At 42.5% G+C, this 16,680-nt stretch overlaps 2 protein-coding genes across 2 annotated transcripts in view; both read left to right on the top strand.

Annotated features, from left to right (window-relative positions):
* Positions 1-5,407, top strand: part of LOC139330725 (glypican-5-like) — a 49,243-nt gene extending 43,836 nt beyond the window's left edge. The window contains exons 10-11 of the mRNA XM_070961807.1: positions 2,574-2,680; positions 2,789-5,407. Of these exons, the coding sequence (XP_070817908.1) occupies positions 2,574-2,680; positions 2,789-2,890 (209 nt within the window). The 3' untranslated portion in view covers positions 2,891-5,407. The remainder of the gene's footprint in view (positions 1-2,573; positions 2,681-2,788) is intronic.
* A 9,875-nt stretch (positions 5,408-15,282) lies between these two features.
* gpc1a (glypican 1a) overlaps positions 15,283-16,680 on the top strand; it is a 44,692-nt gene continuing 43,294 nt past the window's right edge. The window contains exon 1 of the mRNA XM_070961404.1: positions 15,283-15,779. Coding sequence (XP_070817505.1) covers positions 15,629-15,779 — 151 coding nt within the window. The 5' untranslated portion in view covers positions 15,283-15,628. The remainder of the gene's footprint in view (positions 15,780-16,680) is intronic.

The following is a 16,680-nucleotide window of genomic DNA, read 5'->3' as shown; positions in this document are numbered from 1 at the left end:
TATGGCTCATGCAAAGCAGCCTTTCAAAGTTGGAGTGACTCTGATTTAAGGTATTCAGTCTGAGTATGAACCTTTTGGATTCCTGTCGTGCTGGAATTACAGCTGTGTTTAGCAATTTATCAATACCAAATATTAGCTGCCTCCAGCCTCTCGATGTAAATATTTACATAACATTTTATATCATATTTTCAGACTAAGCCAGCCTTTGAATGTTGTCATGGGTATTTTTCAGTATTGTATTGACTAACAATTAATTGCTTACTTGTAACTTTGATTATCCGGTTACTTTACTACAGTGCTTGATCAGCACAGCAGCAGTTGGCCTGAAAACAAAAAAAACACACCTTTCAGATGATTGGCTAAAGGTGAATGTGTCAGGTTGTGATTGGATGAAGACAATAATGAGCTGGTGGAGCTTACAGATAGCAAGAAACTGTGCATGTGACTTAGAGGGCATGCGCAAGGAGCTTCGTGTACAGTATCATACCTTCACATGTTTATTTTTCTGTTATTCCTCTAAAATTATCATTTTGCTGTCTAATTTACCCTCAAATATGAGCGTAACCTAGTTGATGCTCTTGAATTTCAGCAATTAATGAAAAGATTGGCGCAATTAAAGGGACATAATTTATCAAGTTGCCATTTTTCATTAAAACCAGCTCACTGTTAGCGCAAAGGAGGGTCAGTTATTGTATGATCCCATTTTAAGAACAATGATGATGTAAGTAACAGATTTTGTGCTGAGCTGGAAATGTGTCAGTACTCTGGTTAAAAACAATAACAGTATGATACAGTTCTGTTCCTCAAACAGGTTCACTCCAGATGTGACACGAGGTATTCGGCTCTGATGGGAACAGATGGACACAAAACAGACCACACACACATACACATGCACGCACACATGCACACACACGTTTGCACTGCCATGAGACCAGGGTCCCATATTTTTCCATGAAGCTATTTGTCAAGAGAGCACACGATGAAGGACAGATTCATAATTGGAAAACATTCCACTGTGAGTAAATCATCTGAATCATCAGCACAGACAGTCAAAAACAAAAACACATCATGCATCTCTCACACAGATTTTCTCTTTTTCGGTGAGTGCATCTTTGTGTTTTGAATTTCGAAGTCTTTATGTGTGCCGGCTAATGTTCGCGTGTGACTTTATAAGCCTGTTTTCCTGCTATTGCTCTGTCTGTATTATTATGAGATATAATATTTGTGTGAGTGTGTGAACGTGAACAACTTGCCTCATTCCTCAGCGACTGAAAGAGACTCTTTGTCTATTGTACTGCAGGACAATGTGTATTGTAAGAGACAGAATCAGATTTCTGCCCAAGCAGGTGTGTGGTGTGTGTGTGTGTGTGTGTGTGTGTGTGTGTGTGTGTGTGTGTGTGTGTGTGTGTGTGTGTGTGTGTGTGCGCGCCAGGATAGAGCATGTTGTGGCTGAGTGTTTTTTTTGACAGCACAGGTGAGTATGAGAATGTCTCTGGCTGATATGCCTCTGTGTGCGTGCGTGCGTGCGTGCGTGCGTGCGTGCGTGCGTGCGTGCGTGCGTGCGTGCGTGCGTGCGTGCGTGCATTTAGCTGGCGGCACAGTCTGTCTCCCTCCTGTCCTAATCCATTCATTTATCTGAGTTCCTCCCATGAGGGGCTTGGAGTACTGCCAACACACACACACACACACACACACACACACACACACACACACACACACACACACACACACACACACACACACACTACATACATGTATATAAGAGTGTTGAAGCAGCTGGTGAAGTCCAGCCGTATGCCCATTAAATGAGACAACGTTTCACACATCTGTGTGTGTGTGTGTGTGTGTGTGTGTGTGCGTGCGTGCGTGCGTGCGTGCGTGCGTGCGTGCGTGCGTGCGTGCGTGCGTGCGTGCGTGTGTGTGTGTGCGTGTTTATGTGTGGAAGGTAACAGTATTCACATTTGTGTGAAGCTGTGGGTGGGTGGGGTGAAACAATAAATCTTTCAGGTCGGCCATAACTGATGCAAGATTTTGTGCAATTGTGAGACTAAAAACAGAACCAGGAATGTCTTCCACACACTGTTAATTTATGGACTTGTTTATTTATGGAAATATTTTTAAACTAGATTTCTCAAATGACTGCAAAAGACCTGAACTTGATTTGGTTAATTTAACTGATCTTTTCAGACATTTCCTCAAATGTGGGCTCATTGCTTGTTACAACTAGATTAATGAAGCATTGTATTTCCCATGTTCAAGATTAATATCATGTGACATATGTACTTTATTTTGGATCATAGATCACATCTTTAGTGCAGCCAATAAGCTATCATCTTAACACCACATGCTGTGATTAAGAGTGTGTGAAAACTAGTCCGCAAGTGAGCAGAAAAGTGGAAAATGGCGGAAAAATAGCTGAAAAGAAATTGAATATAAACTTGATTCAGTTCAGCGACATCCAGTTTGAATCAAATGAACGTATCTGAAACAGGACGGCTGGTGTTGAGAAAGGGCTGCTGCTGTTATGTACTGTGTATTGTACTTTATCACCATATTTTTATTGTCTTTCTCAGGTGATGAGACAGGCGATACATCCAGTGGTCGTAGTCCAGCAACAAAAGACATGGCTCCTCCTCCTCCCCGCCGCCCCGTCCCCCCTCACCACCTCTCACCTCCACAGGTAGCTCATGGCCATTCCTCCCTTCACATCCTTTATCTCCTTCTTCTTTTCCTCCTTCGCCGGTCCATTCTTATATAATTTCCTATCTTATCTCATGTCCTCCGTCAGGTGGCTGTTAGAGGCTCAGCCCACACATTGTCTGTTGAACCGTTATCTTTGACCCTGGTGAACCTGCTGCTCCTACTGCTGTCACCATGGGAACACCGCTGATCCGAGAGATGGTCCCTGAGACCGGCAGAGACAAAAAGACTGAGAGATAACCTCATAAGTTTTGTGGTGAAGTTGAGTATGCAGAGTTTCTGTAAGCGCAGGTCAACCATGGCCCGGCTGGTGGGACGAGCTGTCTGTTCATCACAGTTGCAGGTGCACAGTATGCATTTTTATGTTACCTGTACTGACCTCTACATGTGTTTGTTTATTTGTATTTAACTCTGATAGGATAGATTGCACAGCACTACTGACTTTTTTGAAGAGAGATGTAAATACAAATATATATATATTATATATTTATATAAAGAATTTCTATAGATAACAATGGCATGATGTGTACATAGAGATTAATATAGAGCAGAGCAGATCGACTTAGATGTTAAAGGATGTTTGGTTTGGCTTGACCTTTACATTATGTATCCCCCACAGAGATTAAGATCCATGACAGCTAAAGTTCAGGCTGGAGACCTCCACTGTAGTAAGAGTAAAGGCACCCTCGTCAGGACTTATTAATGTTGAAGAGAACTCAGCACAGAGAGCTAAACACGGGCTGGAAAATGACATTAAGACACTTTCTCGATAGGCAAAGGAACCAATTATGTGATACTTCAGACCATTTACAGATGGCTATGCAGCATAATGAAGAATCTCACAGTTTGGCCTGTAAGTCTGTGCAGACTGAAGCCCATCCAACACTTTTTTCCCACACAAATATGCTCTTTGTTCATGCAAGCTGTGCGATTTTCTTTTATTTCTGCAGCAAGTATGCTAAGAGTTGTAACAGTGTAACGCTTGCTCGAAAATTTTCATTCCTCCAAAAACAGCTCTTAAATAACTGAGATCTCTTCCAAGAAACAGTTTCACTATTGCTAGGTATATAATACCTTTTATAGTCTCGGTAAGACTATTTTCTTTTCAAGATGTGTAGTGTACAAAGTTGTAAAAGCAGTACAGGGAGAGATATAACAGCCTCCGTTTCAACTTCAATTTCACTTGTAAGCTGCCACAGCCATCCTCAACAGAAAGCTCTGTTAAAAATAAGACTGTCCTAAACAACAAAAAGCACCTAACGCAAGAAAAGACTAAAAATGGACTGTATTTGCAAGAAAGACATAACCATCTGCCTCAACAATGGATATTTGACACCTCATTGTCATATGCACACGCTGAACCGTCACACTGATTTCAAAGGCTGGCTGGTCTCCAACCATATTAATTAAAACTGCAATGAAATAACACATCCAGTGAAATATTATATAGTTCCAACTTATTCTTAGTCTGATACATGTGTTATCAGCTTGTATCCAGTGAAGACAAGAGATGAATTGTCAAGAGAATGATCAGATCAGAGCACAGCTGAGCCCAGATGCAAATGTGTGAATTAAACGTAATTCATGTTGATCAGGATGATCATGTCCTCTCGGCTCTCTGCTGAGTCTCAACCCCCCCCAAACAGCAGACAACAGCAGGACAGACAACTGGAACACTGACTACATAAATTCACAGTGTAGCAAATGAACCAGAGGACAGACGCTGTGCATGTCCTTTTAGCCTTTTTGAAAAAGCAAAATTCCCCCAATAATGTGTCTGCTTTCATTACCTGAGACAGTTCAGTTATGAGGGAATGTGACTGACAGATGAGACAACTTGAGAAATACCATTAAGTGTGTGAGTTATCTGGGCGTGAGCCCAAATACCATGTTAGCTCGCGGGATGCTTTTACAACCTAATCTGTCAAACAAAAGTGCTGTTATTTAATTGCCTTTTAAACGTTATAGGTGAGATTTGGATTCAAGCCAACTCCTCCATCTTTCACAGCCCTTGCAAGGTGACCTACATAAGCAAAACACCAACACACACCAAGGCATGTGCAGACAAGTGGATATATGAAATGAATAGATTCACGCTGTTTTGTTTGTCAATCTGGAACAAGACCAGGATGAGATATTGTGGCATATAGCATAAAATGATGAGCAGTACCAGCTCTTTTGGGGAATAATTCAAATTAAATCATCTGGAAAGTGAAGATGAAACTGATAGTTTAGCATTACAAATTGTCATTCTGTGGATGCTCACCTTTATCTGTGAGCTACAAACTTCTATCTGTGAATCACAAGCTGAAATGTTGACACATCTTTGAAGTGGATGAAGTGTGACATGTTTGTATGTGAGTTCGAGAGATGTTATATCAAGGATAGAAAAGGCTGACTGCTGCTCCTCTAGTGCTGTGCTGTCATGACGGGTCTCTTCTTGTGTGTTGAGGCGCACTGGTGTGCCATGGAGCGCGCTGTGCTGTGTCGTTGTTATATAATATCATTAAATGTACTTGTTTCAAGGTTTAACAGCTCTTTTTGTGTAGAAATTCTAATTTTGTTGTTGTAATGTAGCTGTACGCAGGAACGCCAGGATGCAACAAAATATCCAGTTTCGCCACACTCTGAAATCTGCTGTGCGACTTTAATGAACTAAACCAGTGACTGTCATGTGAAACGTAAATAAATTTATTGTAATACACCGTGTCCTGCTGCTCTGTTATGTCATTAATCTCCAGCTAAATATCCTCAGTAATAAACTGCTTTCAAATATACATTGTATTTTGTCTTGAGAATGTGTAACAGTCTGATTTGTAAATAATAGAAATGTTCATTTACACATGGTTACCTACCTGCAGACTTTGCAATATGGTTAAAATAATAAAAAAAACACAACATAAAATAAAGATTTCACTTAGAAACATATTTGGGTTGTTTTTGTTTAGTGGTGCATTTCACCGTCAGAGCATCCACCATATCTGAGCTGCTAAAATGGGTTTAAACAGGAATTTGGAGCCATCAGAGCCTTATGTGTATGTATATATATGGGAATGCAGCTGCAGCTCTTTGGCCTCTGGCCCTTTGAGAGATTACTGTGATTGGATTGGCATGGTCAGGAAGTTGGCACAGATTGCTTGGTTGGCACAGGAAGCTGCCAGGGGATGATGGGAAATAAAGACATCATTGAATGCAAATTGCCACAGAGAGGAAGACACAGGGAGAGAGAGTATGAAGGAGAAAGACTGTGAGAAGGAGGAGTGTTTCCAGTCCTCCTCCTGTTGGCACAAAGTAGTCCCCACCCATATATTCTGTTCCTGTCTAAGAATATTGTTCCAAGATGTCTTTAAATGCAACATTTTACCAGCTTTTTATTCATTGTTGTTGATTTATCATTTTCTTTTCACCCATGTTTTTTATGGACAATGCAATGTGCTGCTTTGATCAATTACCTAGAAGTGAACCTCTGATGCATTTCAGCCATTAAGGGCAAAGAGCCAGTAAACTCTGCACATCCCTGAACACAAGAAGAAAGAGACAGAAAAGCAGACAGCAGGCAGGATGAGAGGTGAAGGAAGTTCATGTCAGAGAGAAGGAGCGAGACGGGGGATTTGCAGGATGTTGTTTCAACAAGCTGGTGAGGCTGCTCTGCTGAATAATATCCTTTCTGTGTGCCAGCACCAATGAAATCAGAGCTCTGATTATTCTAACATTGTCCAAGGGTTTGGACTCTTTGTGCTATTTAGAATTAGATTTATGTTCCTATCTTTGCTCGTGTTTGCAGCCTTTGAGACAAACATTTTATCAAATTACTGAAGTGTACACGTTGCAGCTCCACATGATTTTATCGCTGTTTTATAGCTATAAAAATATGACTGGAGGCTTTCTAAGTATTGAGAGCCATGTGGTTATTAGGATCACCCAGGAAGCACACCTGCCTGCCACACATAACAACACAACTGGATGTAGATGCTATGATACAGCTACAAAAGTCAAATTAGGAAGTGCATGACCTGCATTGGGCACTTTGTAAATCGGGTTTTTTCTGTATAGAAAATGACCCTTGATGCAAAAAAAAACTTTGGCACACTGGCTTTTTCATTTCTGAGTTGCTTTTGCTTATGCTAATGACTTGCTTGGCAGGCTGGAGCAAATGGTCTTGTGGGCCCCATATGGTCTGTACGCCGGACTTTAACGAACCAAAATGACAAACTTATTGAATGGTGATGCCTAGGCCACAATTAGAGATGGACTTTTCAAGAAGAACAACCAAAAAAACAACCAAAAAAACATATAGCTTAACAGTGAGGAAATATGAGATAATCAACTGACTCGTTGCTAACAGCTAGCTTTTTAGGACCAGTTTACTTCTGGGAACAAAAGTGTTCATTCCAAAAGTTACATTGCTGATGCTTGAGATATTTGAGCTAACACTAACAAGAGTTTGCTACCATGTCACACCTCATCTGTTCTTGAATGTGCTGCAGAAGGCGATGGGGAAGACACACATACAGACAGAGGCTCCTTCCATTTTAGCGAGAGGCTTCTGAAAAGATCATTCAGCATCACTGGATGCTGATGGAATCTATATGGCAGTGGTGTGGCACTAGCCTAAATTTAGGACTGTTCAGGACTCATTTAACCCTGAAAGCTGATTAACTTCAGTGAGGTTGGCAGACTCCTTGTCCTCAGTTGCCAACATAGAGCAGCTCTGCTGAACCAATCAGGGATTAAGTGTCTTGCTGAAGGGCACTTTAACATCAGTTACTGCGTGAACCGAGAACACTGAATCATCTCACCTTTAACACAACCTGGTGTGTTGAGGTGAGTAAGTGTTTACTGTGTTTACAGTGTTCAAACACACTAGCTGTTTAAACACACTAGTTAGTGTACAACCACTATCAATGTATATTTGCAGCGTGAGAAAGCTTGAAGGGTATAGCAACAGTAACTAAGGAGGGCTGGGCATAGGGAAGGGTCAATTGTGCACCTGTCAAACTGGGGACATCCTGCCAGCAGACCAGCAGACACCCGCTACGAGGATTGCCTTGGTGCTGCTGAGCATGCTGGGCAAGCTGTAACTTTAGTGGTGAGCGGACACCTTCGTGAAGCTGGACTGACCATGGCGGTGCCCCTCTGGAGGATGCGACAGATGAGGTAATCTTCAGCAGCGAACAGACATCTCAGAAAGGGAACCAGATGGCGGGCACGTGTCAGATGGCTCAGCTCCATCCATCTTGGACTCTCCTCCTGGAGTCAAATTAAGAAGACACTGCAGGGAAAGCCTGCCTCTCTCTTCCATTTGCATAAGTGTGCCATTTGGATTGCTGAAGCTCTGAACAACACAGCGCATCTGTCCTCAGGTGTCTCTGCTATGGCCACTAAGCCCAGGGATCTCTCCCTGGAACTGACATCAGGAGGGCTATGATGCTGTCCTGACTCTCACCATGTTGGTGGCTACATCCAGACTTATGGCATGGTAGACTACGAGATATTTGGCTGTGCATGTCTCAGCTTCTCCCTCTCATCAGATGGGAGCTGCTGGATGGTCCCATGTTCAAGTTCAGGATTTTGTTCTAATTTATTCTACATCCTTATGTGTCCTCCCCAGAGAAAGCTGCACTCAACACAGCAGTAAAGTTGTAAAGCATTTGCAAACACCGGGTTTCACCATTACTTGGCAAAAGAGCTCTCTGCTCCCTGCCCAGTCATTCATTTACCTGGGTGTAGAAAACACCGTGTTTGGAGAAAAGCTGTCCCCAGCCAGGCTGGAAAAGCTCAACTGTCCACTGTCATGCATCACACCCCACAGAGTGGTGACAGTGCTGTCAGTGAAGTGTCTACAGGGTATGATGTCAGTAAGCCATGTGGTTGGCCCCGCAAGTCTCCTTCACATGAGGAAAACCAGAGGCAGTTTGGCTGTTTACGCCTGGATCCAGTTCAGCACAAGAGGTGAATACTGAACATCCATCTCTCACTGCAGTCAGACCGGAAAAAATCCCTGTATTCTGTCACTGGGGGCTCCCCTCGGGAGGGTGACCTCACAAACGTCATTGTTACATCTCTCTGAGGGTGGGGGAATCCTACGTCCCTCCACATGAACTATTTTGAGCTCTACATGGTGCTAACAGTGTTGGAACACTTTGCTTCGGTACTGACAGACAAACAATGTACAGTAGTAGTAAGCACAGACTCTGATTCCAGAGCCGCAGAGGGCATGATGTGGGATCTGTGACTCTCTCCACACACCAGCACTGAAAAGCAATAACAGAGAAGAGGTGGGCTCTTGCACCCTGGGTCGTGGGTATCATTGCATCATTGTCCGAACCTTTCCAAATGGTCCCATTCAGCAGCCAAGACTGGCCTATCACTGGGAGGTGGAGGATCACATTGTCAAGCTGTGGCAGTGTGTCTCTACACCAAGGGAGCTGCCACGCTTTCCCTGCTGTACCTATGAAGCTACCTTACCTATGGTAGAAGACAAATATATATATATATAAAAAAAGACCAAATCAAGAAAATCAGGCAGGCAAAATTATCTGCTTCTGAAACACAGCCGGTAAGGTTTGCTGCCATGTGAACAGAACAAAAACATTCATCATAGTGACATTGGAATCTCAGGAATCAGACCCTTATTTTTTCAGAAAAAACATTCATGACTGTGCATATTTGTGGGGATAAAGCCAACTGTGACAGTTCTTAGAAGGACACACGCACGCACACACACACACACACACACACACACACACACGCGTGTGTGTGTGTCTGTAATGTAAACTTAGGCTGTGCCCATAAGTGATACATACCAAAGCGCATTCTTAATATGCTTGCACGCTTGTACCACAAAAAGGACAAAAGAAGAAGATACTCTATGTGTGTGTTGTGTACATGTGCACAGCTATGAGCACAGGTTCCAGTAAAAAGAGACCACAAAGGGAGGCCAAAGAGGCAGACAGAAAGAGGACTGATAAGTGCGAAATTGAGGTGAGCACCAAGACATTGTATTACTCAAATAACGCTTACACAACAATGTTTTTGGCAGCAGGTCACGTATTGTATAGGGTTTCATTATTTCAGAGTTTGTCCAGAACAAGAAAACAAAGTTGGTAGAACTTAGCAAGCAGTCAACCTCCATATTACCAGCTGTTGTCCAGAGGTCTCTGTGTCTCTTTGGTTGACTGCTTCACTTAACCAACATTGGTTAATATTAAGATATGACATTTGGTGGCATATACATTTTTCACATCACTTTACAAATGGCTGTCTGTCCCAGTACAGCAGAACTGATGAAACTCAACAGCTACAACAGTACATACCTCATAACACCAAAAATCATTATCGTCATGATCATTGTTTTCACAAAATCATATGCAGACTGTGTCAAATGTGTACATTTCACCCTTGGATGTAGCATGGTGTGAATCACAGCTGAGCTGACGTTGGTGCTCTCAGGCACTCTACTGTGAAAAGCCACTCATTCGCTCAGTGACGATGGTGATTCAGTACAGTCCGTTCAGTTTGAGACAGCTAGCTTAGCTCAGAAGTCACCCCCCTTGTATGTTCTCTCACATTTACAATGACTGAGTTTGGCCTTCAGCATTGACTTCACACTGTTTCAGGTTGAAGCATGTTCATATCGACCTGGATGCTAGCCAATCATTCACTCCCATGCCAATGTTTATTGGCTACAGCTTAGAGATCTTATCTTGATTGACAGATAGTTTGAATCAAAGGTGGCAGGTAAGCTATTTAAGCTTCATCATCTGTGTGATTTATTGTTTGTGGTGTGTGCACAGAGTGTAACGAGTGTTAGTGTGTACATATGCTTCGAGATAGACATATAGCGAGCGTATGCTGTGCCTACAACAGCTTTCCACTGATGTTTATCATTTCTCGGTTCAGCCCCACTACCGCAGACGCAACCAAGAATGACTGACATGTGAGTTTAAATCAACAGGGAAGGAAATATCTGTCATTCTGACTTACAGACTTGACGAGAGACAGAGTAGAACAGAAAAAATACTCTACTAGAACACAACAGGTTGTAGCAAGCTAAGGTGTTTAGTCTTATTATTTTCTCCATGATATCTTCATGCTCTGATGCATCAGAAGCATGTACTGTACTTGAAAATACTGAGCATTGTGATGTATCTATATGGTCGGCTGTGCGTTTGTGTGAGTGTGTGCATGTGTAAAGGACAGCGAACAGGGAATAGACTGAAAAATGGTGAGTGTTAAAGTATTAAAGCTTTCTACTCTAGAGTGTGCCGGCTTTGTTAAGGGCTCAAACAGGCCAGGAAATTGGTGCAGTCGTGTGGTTAATTTAGATGTGTGTATCTGATCTGGTTTGACTAGCTTCATGTTAAGTCTTCAGCAAAGATGTCAGTGGTTCAAAACATGACAGAGAGTCAGTTTGTAGGGAAAGTTCCTGCCAAGTCTGAGTGTAACAGGACTGATTTATGTCATGAGCTATGACTAGTTTATTATTTGCACAAACAGGATCAGTTACCTAACGAACAGTATTTGGACATCACCAGCTCAGTGGACAGAGACACTGAAAACCTGCACAAATGTGCCAAAAAGAAAGTTGAGATGACACTTGTCCTTGTCCACAGACAGTATCCACATTGTTGCTTGAATTAACGACCTAAATATTTGTCTGATATCAGTTCACACCAGTTTCCAGTGTTGTTTCAATCTGACATTCAATGTATCACGCCTTCAGTATTTGTTGGAGCTCGGTTTCCATTTTTTTGAACGGATGGTGGATAATGATGTTTTTGCTTTTCCATGGTAAAAACAGTTTTTTAAAAAGATTTTCATCTGAAATCTGGCATCAGTACATGTCCAACACAGGAAGATGCCATTCTTTCACTGGATCTGACGACAGGTAGAGTGTGAAAAAAAGCTGCTTTTTCACATCTTTCTCATCTCCCTCTCTCCCTCTCTCCCTCTCTCTCTCTCTCTCTCTCTCTCTCTCTCTCTCTCTCTCTCTGTGTGTGTGTGTGTGTGTGTGTGTGTGTGTGTGTGTGTGTGTGTGTGTGTGTGTGTGTGTGTGTGTGTGTTAATGGCTATAGAACAACATCTTTCTCCCTGAAGGCTTAAGTGGCTGGTATGTGCCAGTCTCTTTTAACAAACTAATCCTACGGCACTTCGCCTGCCAAGGCGATAAATCATTGGCTGGATTAACACCTGTCCTGACTTTACACTATAGGTGTGTATGTGTGTGTCTATGAGGGGGGACTATATGAAAGTATAGCTGTAATTTCTCTTTTGAATGAGCTGGCTTGTGGAGGTGTGTCCTTTGGCTGACCTGAAGGTGTGGCTGAAACTGCATTTCTAATATTAGATGATCCACACCAAAACAAATGGGGTGGTTGACCTGGAAGTCGCCCTCAAACAAAGTGGTTTATACTAGCTGTTCACTCAGGAAAACACCCATGATACACAGTTTTATAGTAAAATTTAATGACTGGTAAAAATGTGCAGGACCAGAGATGAAAACTTCACAATTCTTTCCATACATGTCTCTGTAAAGGCCCGTGCTTCTACGTGTTCAGGCTGCTGATTAGAACAAACAGAACAGTTTTTACCTGAACTACTCTGCAATTCATATACCAGAGACTAATGACCACCTGAACCAGATGCCAGCTAAATACAGCGTGGTCACATGATTATTCCTGACTTAATATTTTGACCAGCTGAATACACCTTAGCCCTTTTTCACAATAGACATTTTGGACAGGCATGAATAATAAAATGACCGATGTTTGACTTCTATTTAGCTGCTTTAGTTTCAGGCTCTTGGTATTTTGCATGCTGGTTCACTGCCACACTGTTACTTACTGGGATTCTTGAATCCAACAGAGCCATAACCAGTGTTATCAATCACACCTGTGCTTTTCCTCCTATGAAAGGTAAAAATGTCCAAGCTTATTCACCCTTAACCCCAGCTCATCCCTTTTCTGTTTTACAGTATATTCACATGCACCAATACATATTCTTGGATAATTTGTTAAATTCAGTGCACACTACCTGTGGCCAAGCTTACATCCAATCAATTTATGTGACATCTTACCATTTTGGGGATTTTAATGCTCTTATTTCCAAGTCAACAGAGCAGGAAATGAGTGACGAAGGAGACTGGAAATGACATGTTTATTGTGCCCTAACACCTTAAACATTACACCCATGTTACTGTTGAGCATCTCATCCTTAAATGGCAGCCGTTAATATCCTGCTATAACAACCTCCACTGTCCTTTTAAAGCTTTCCACAAGAGTTCAGAACCTGGCTGCAGGGATTTTCTCCCATTCAGCCAAAAGAGCATTAACACTGATGTTGGCCGACAAGGCCTGGCTTGCTTTCCAGTTCATCCCAAATGCGTTGGTTGGGGGTCAGGTCAGGCTTCTGTGCAAACCAGTCAAGTTCTTCCACACCAAATTGGACAAACAGTCTCTTTATGGACCTGGCTTTGTGCACGGGGTCACTGTTATGTTGAAACAAAGGGAACTTCTCTAAACTGTTGCCACAAAGTTCCACATATGGTGGAGCATTAATTAGAAGTAAGAAACCTTTCTGAAACCATGAAAAATAGTCTGTACTGGAAATCCAGTTTGAAGCCCTGGGTGATTGTACTTGCCGTGAACTGCTCATGTATATTAATGAAGAGGCAGTGGTCTTTTCATTGTTTTGAGAGTTACATAGTTCCTCATACAACGTTAAATAATTAAACTACTTTCAGAATTTCTGACAATACTGTTCAAAGAACAGAGCCTGGGGTACAGCACAGTGAGTTTCATCTGCTAATGTACGGCATGCATCATTATTAATTAACATGCCTTAACCCTGAGACTGACCTGTGCCGCATTAACAGTCTTCACACTGTTAAACTTCACACTCCTCTCCACGTCCAATTTAAAAGTAATTAGAGCATATTTAAACCATTTGTGGCTTTAACTTCACCAACAATTGGATTTAATTTCAGCTGCATTTTGGAGGTGTCAGTCAGATTTCAGGGCTGCCAGTGACCTTTCCTGGCCAGCCTTTGGAGCCAGCACTGCTGCTGGGGAGGATGTAGGACGTGAAGATTGGAGAGGGTCTGACAGCTCATCGGTCACGTCCACCAACCCTGACAAATTGAGCCAGAGGAAGGCTCTGAATCCCTACCAGCCATGGATCCCCCTGCAGGGATACATTGCGTGTCTATGGCTTTGTTTGAGTCAGGTTTTGTTTTCAGGGAGGCTAATTTCTTTCATTTGCATGACCCATTTCATATATTTACTTGTTGAGAAAATGTACCCTTGAACCGCAAATCCTGACCTCGACATCATTGTCTAAGTGTCTGTGATGAAAGACTGGACTGATGTTGTGGTCCAGCTGAACAGTGTGGTAGAAGAATAATTCAGCCAGGAGCCATCTAGCTTTGACACTCCCTGTCTGACAGTCTTTCAAAGCACTTCTCAAAACTTAAAAGTAGGACTTTTCTTACTGTTACTGTTTCATTAAGATATTCAGTACGCAACAATATGCATCCTCTATTTTATGTTGATTTCAGGCTTTTCATCATAGTTTATTCTCCTTCCTTCTCTGTATCTTTATTGGCCTGGTTTTGCTTAGTTTTAGGGCTGAAGTACTTTCTCCATCTTTCTTTTTGAAGAGACTACAGAAACAAAGTGTTTATTAGAACTGATTGAATATGTGTTTTAAAGAGCATAAAATATGGCAGAATAGACACCTAATTTTGAGCTCAACACAACATACTGTACTAAATTTAAATTAACTAAACTAAATTAGCTACATTTTCTAAGGTATATACATCTTCATTAAGGTTTTCTTTTCCTTTTCTATTCAAATTCCTGCATTTGAACACAGAGCTCTGGCTGCAGACAAGTTCTTTTTCATGTAAAGAATAAGAAGATATTTAAGATTCAAAACATGGAACCACCTTTGATTATTATTATATTTGCAATTTCTTATCATTCTAAGCCTTCATATTGAGGACTGTGTGTATGGATAATCATACTAACACAATCTCAGTGTGTGCACTGTCATTTTCAATATATCAGAATAAACAGCATACATTTTTGATAGGGAATGACAGGAATATTATTATTTCGCGCTTTTTTCTATTCTTGGCACCTGCAGGTGGCGCTGTTCGGCACCTGGTCCATGGAGCAGGAGACAGGATCGTATTCTCACACACAAAGAGAGAGAGAGAGAGAGAGAGAGAGAGAGAGAGAGAGAGAGAGAGAGAGAGAGAGAGAGAGAAGAGAAGAGCAAGCATCAACACTCTCTGCCGCCCTCAAACACACATTTCATTGTCCGAAAGGTTGGACAGGGGGCTTACCGAACAGTCTTCTGCTGTCTGCACCACATTTCAAATAACGGATTTTGCTCTTTTGTTGCCTTTAAACCAGCTGATTTCCATAATGAGAGTGAGTGAGTGAGCCTGGATCTGCACCGGCTTTGACTGAGCGACACCTGCTCTCTCTCTCTCTCTCTCTCTCTCTCTCTCTCTCTCTCTCTCTCTCTCTCTCTCTCTTGCTCTTTTCCTCCCTCTTTTGTCTCTGACATCTCTGCAGCTCGCAACCAGCAGCGCTGAGGGGCAGGAGGAGGAGGAGGAGGAGGAGGAGGAAGAGCGGGGTGTACCTGACACCTACAGCCGCGCGTCGCAGCTCTCCTCTCCCGCAGAAACAGCCTGGACTGGCCACGGGTGCCTCCTCTGCTGTCTGTGCGTGAGTTGACCGGCGCTCTGTGCAGTTTGAACGAGGGACACTGCTTCTGCCGGCACACTGAAAACTCTTAAAAAAAAAAAAAAAAAGACAGAAAGAAAGCACGGAGAGCAGGGATTCTCTGCTGTTCACTCGGACCGGAAAGCTGCAGGGTTTTCTCACTGACTGTAAGAAAAAGGACTACTCTTGTGAAGATGCGTGTCCCGGTGCTTCTCCGTGTGTTGCTGTGTCTGGCTGCAGCAGCGGGCCCGGCGGCCGGGGCGGAGAGAAGCTGCGGCGACCTGCGGCAGTTCTACACCGGGAAAGGCTTCACTCTGGTGGAAGTACCCCAGACAGAAATCTCGGGTGAGTTTTTGAAAAAAAAAAAAAAAAAAAAAAAAAATGCATAAAAACAAAAACAACAACAAACATGCAATTTCATACACTTCACACCACTTCAGGCACTTTCATATTTATGATTAAAACATGAAATAGCTGCTTTGCTCAAATATCATGGGATGTTATGATGCAACGTGGTAGTTCTCAGTGGTGAGTTCATCTTGTTTTGTGGGATTTCATATCTCCTTTGGCAACAGTAGCTTTAGGGATTTACAATGTGTCCATTGTTTCTATTGCAATCCTCCTTTAACCCACCCAGCCAAATATTATTGTTTTTTTTAAGAGGCTGAAATGCTTGGTTTGCGCATTGGGTTTGGTTTAAATGTTAATAAACCTGCACCTGAAGCTTGTTGAGCCAAGTTTTAAGTTGCATTAACTTGTTTTATTGTTCTAAAAGGCAGGTGTGCTCATATTAGGCTAGGTCTCAGTTAATGTCTCTCATTGTGCTCTCTGTACACTTCCCTCTCTGAGCAATGCACCCATCCTAACTGAGGTGTTTCCCAGTCTATAGACCCTCTGTCACATCTCTATTATGGTCCTTTCTGGGGCATTTTCATTGTCTGCTGAAGGCAGAACTGCAGGTGGGTGGAAGCCATGTGGCTTGTTGGGCTATTATGGTCTATTCAGGGCATTTCAGATTTTTTTGAGCTGCAGGTGTGAACAGCTTTTAATGTAAAGTACAGTCGGAAATATAGATATGCCTTCTGCCTGCTGCCTGCTGTAACCCCATGTTGAACAGCAGTATAGTACACTAATGTGATCTGGGGCATTTTTCATTGTCTGCTCTGCTCTGGACTGCAGGTGTGGTGTGTTTGTGTGTATACGTGCGCGTGTGCATATGTGTGACTCAATAGATGCTGAAATGGCC

This window comes from Chaetodon trifascialis, chromosome 4 (assembly GCF_039877785.1).
Source record: "Chaetodon trifascialis isolate fChaTrf1 chromosome 4, fChaTrf1.hap1, whole genome shotgun sequence".
Taxonomy (NCBI): Eukaryota; Metazoa; Chordata; class Actinopteri; order Chaetodontiformes; family Chaetodontidae; genus Chaetodon; species Chaetodon trifascialis.
This window is presented reverse-complemented; position numbering and strand designations above follow the sequence as displayed.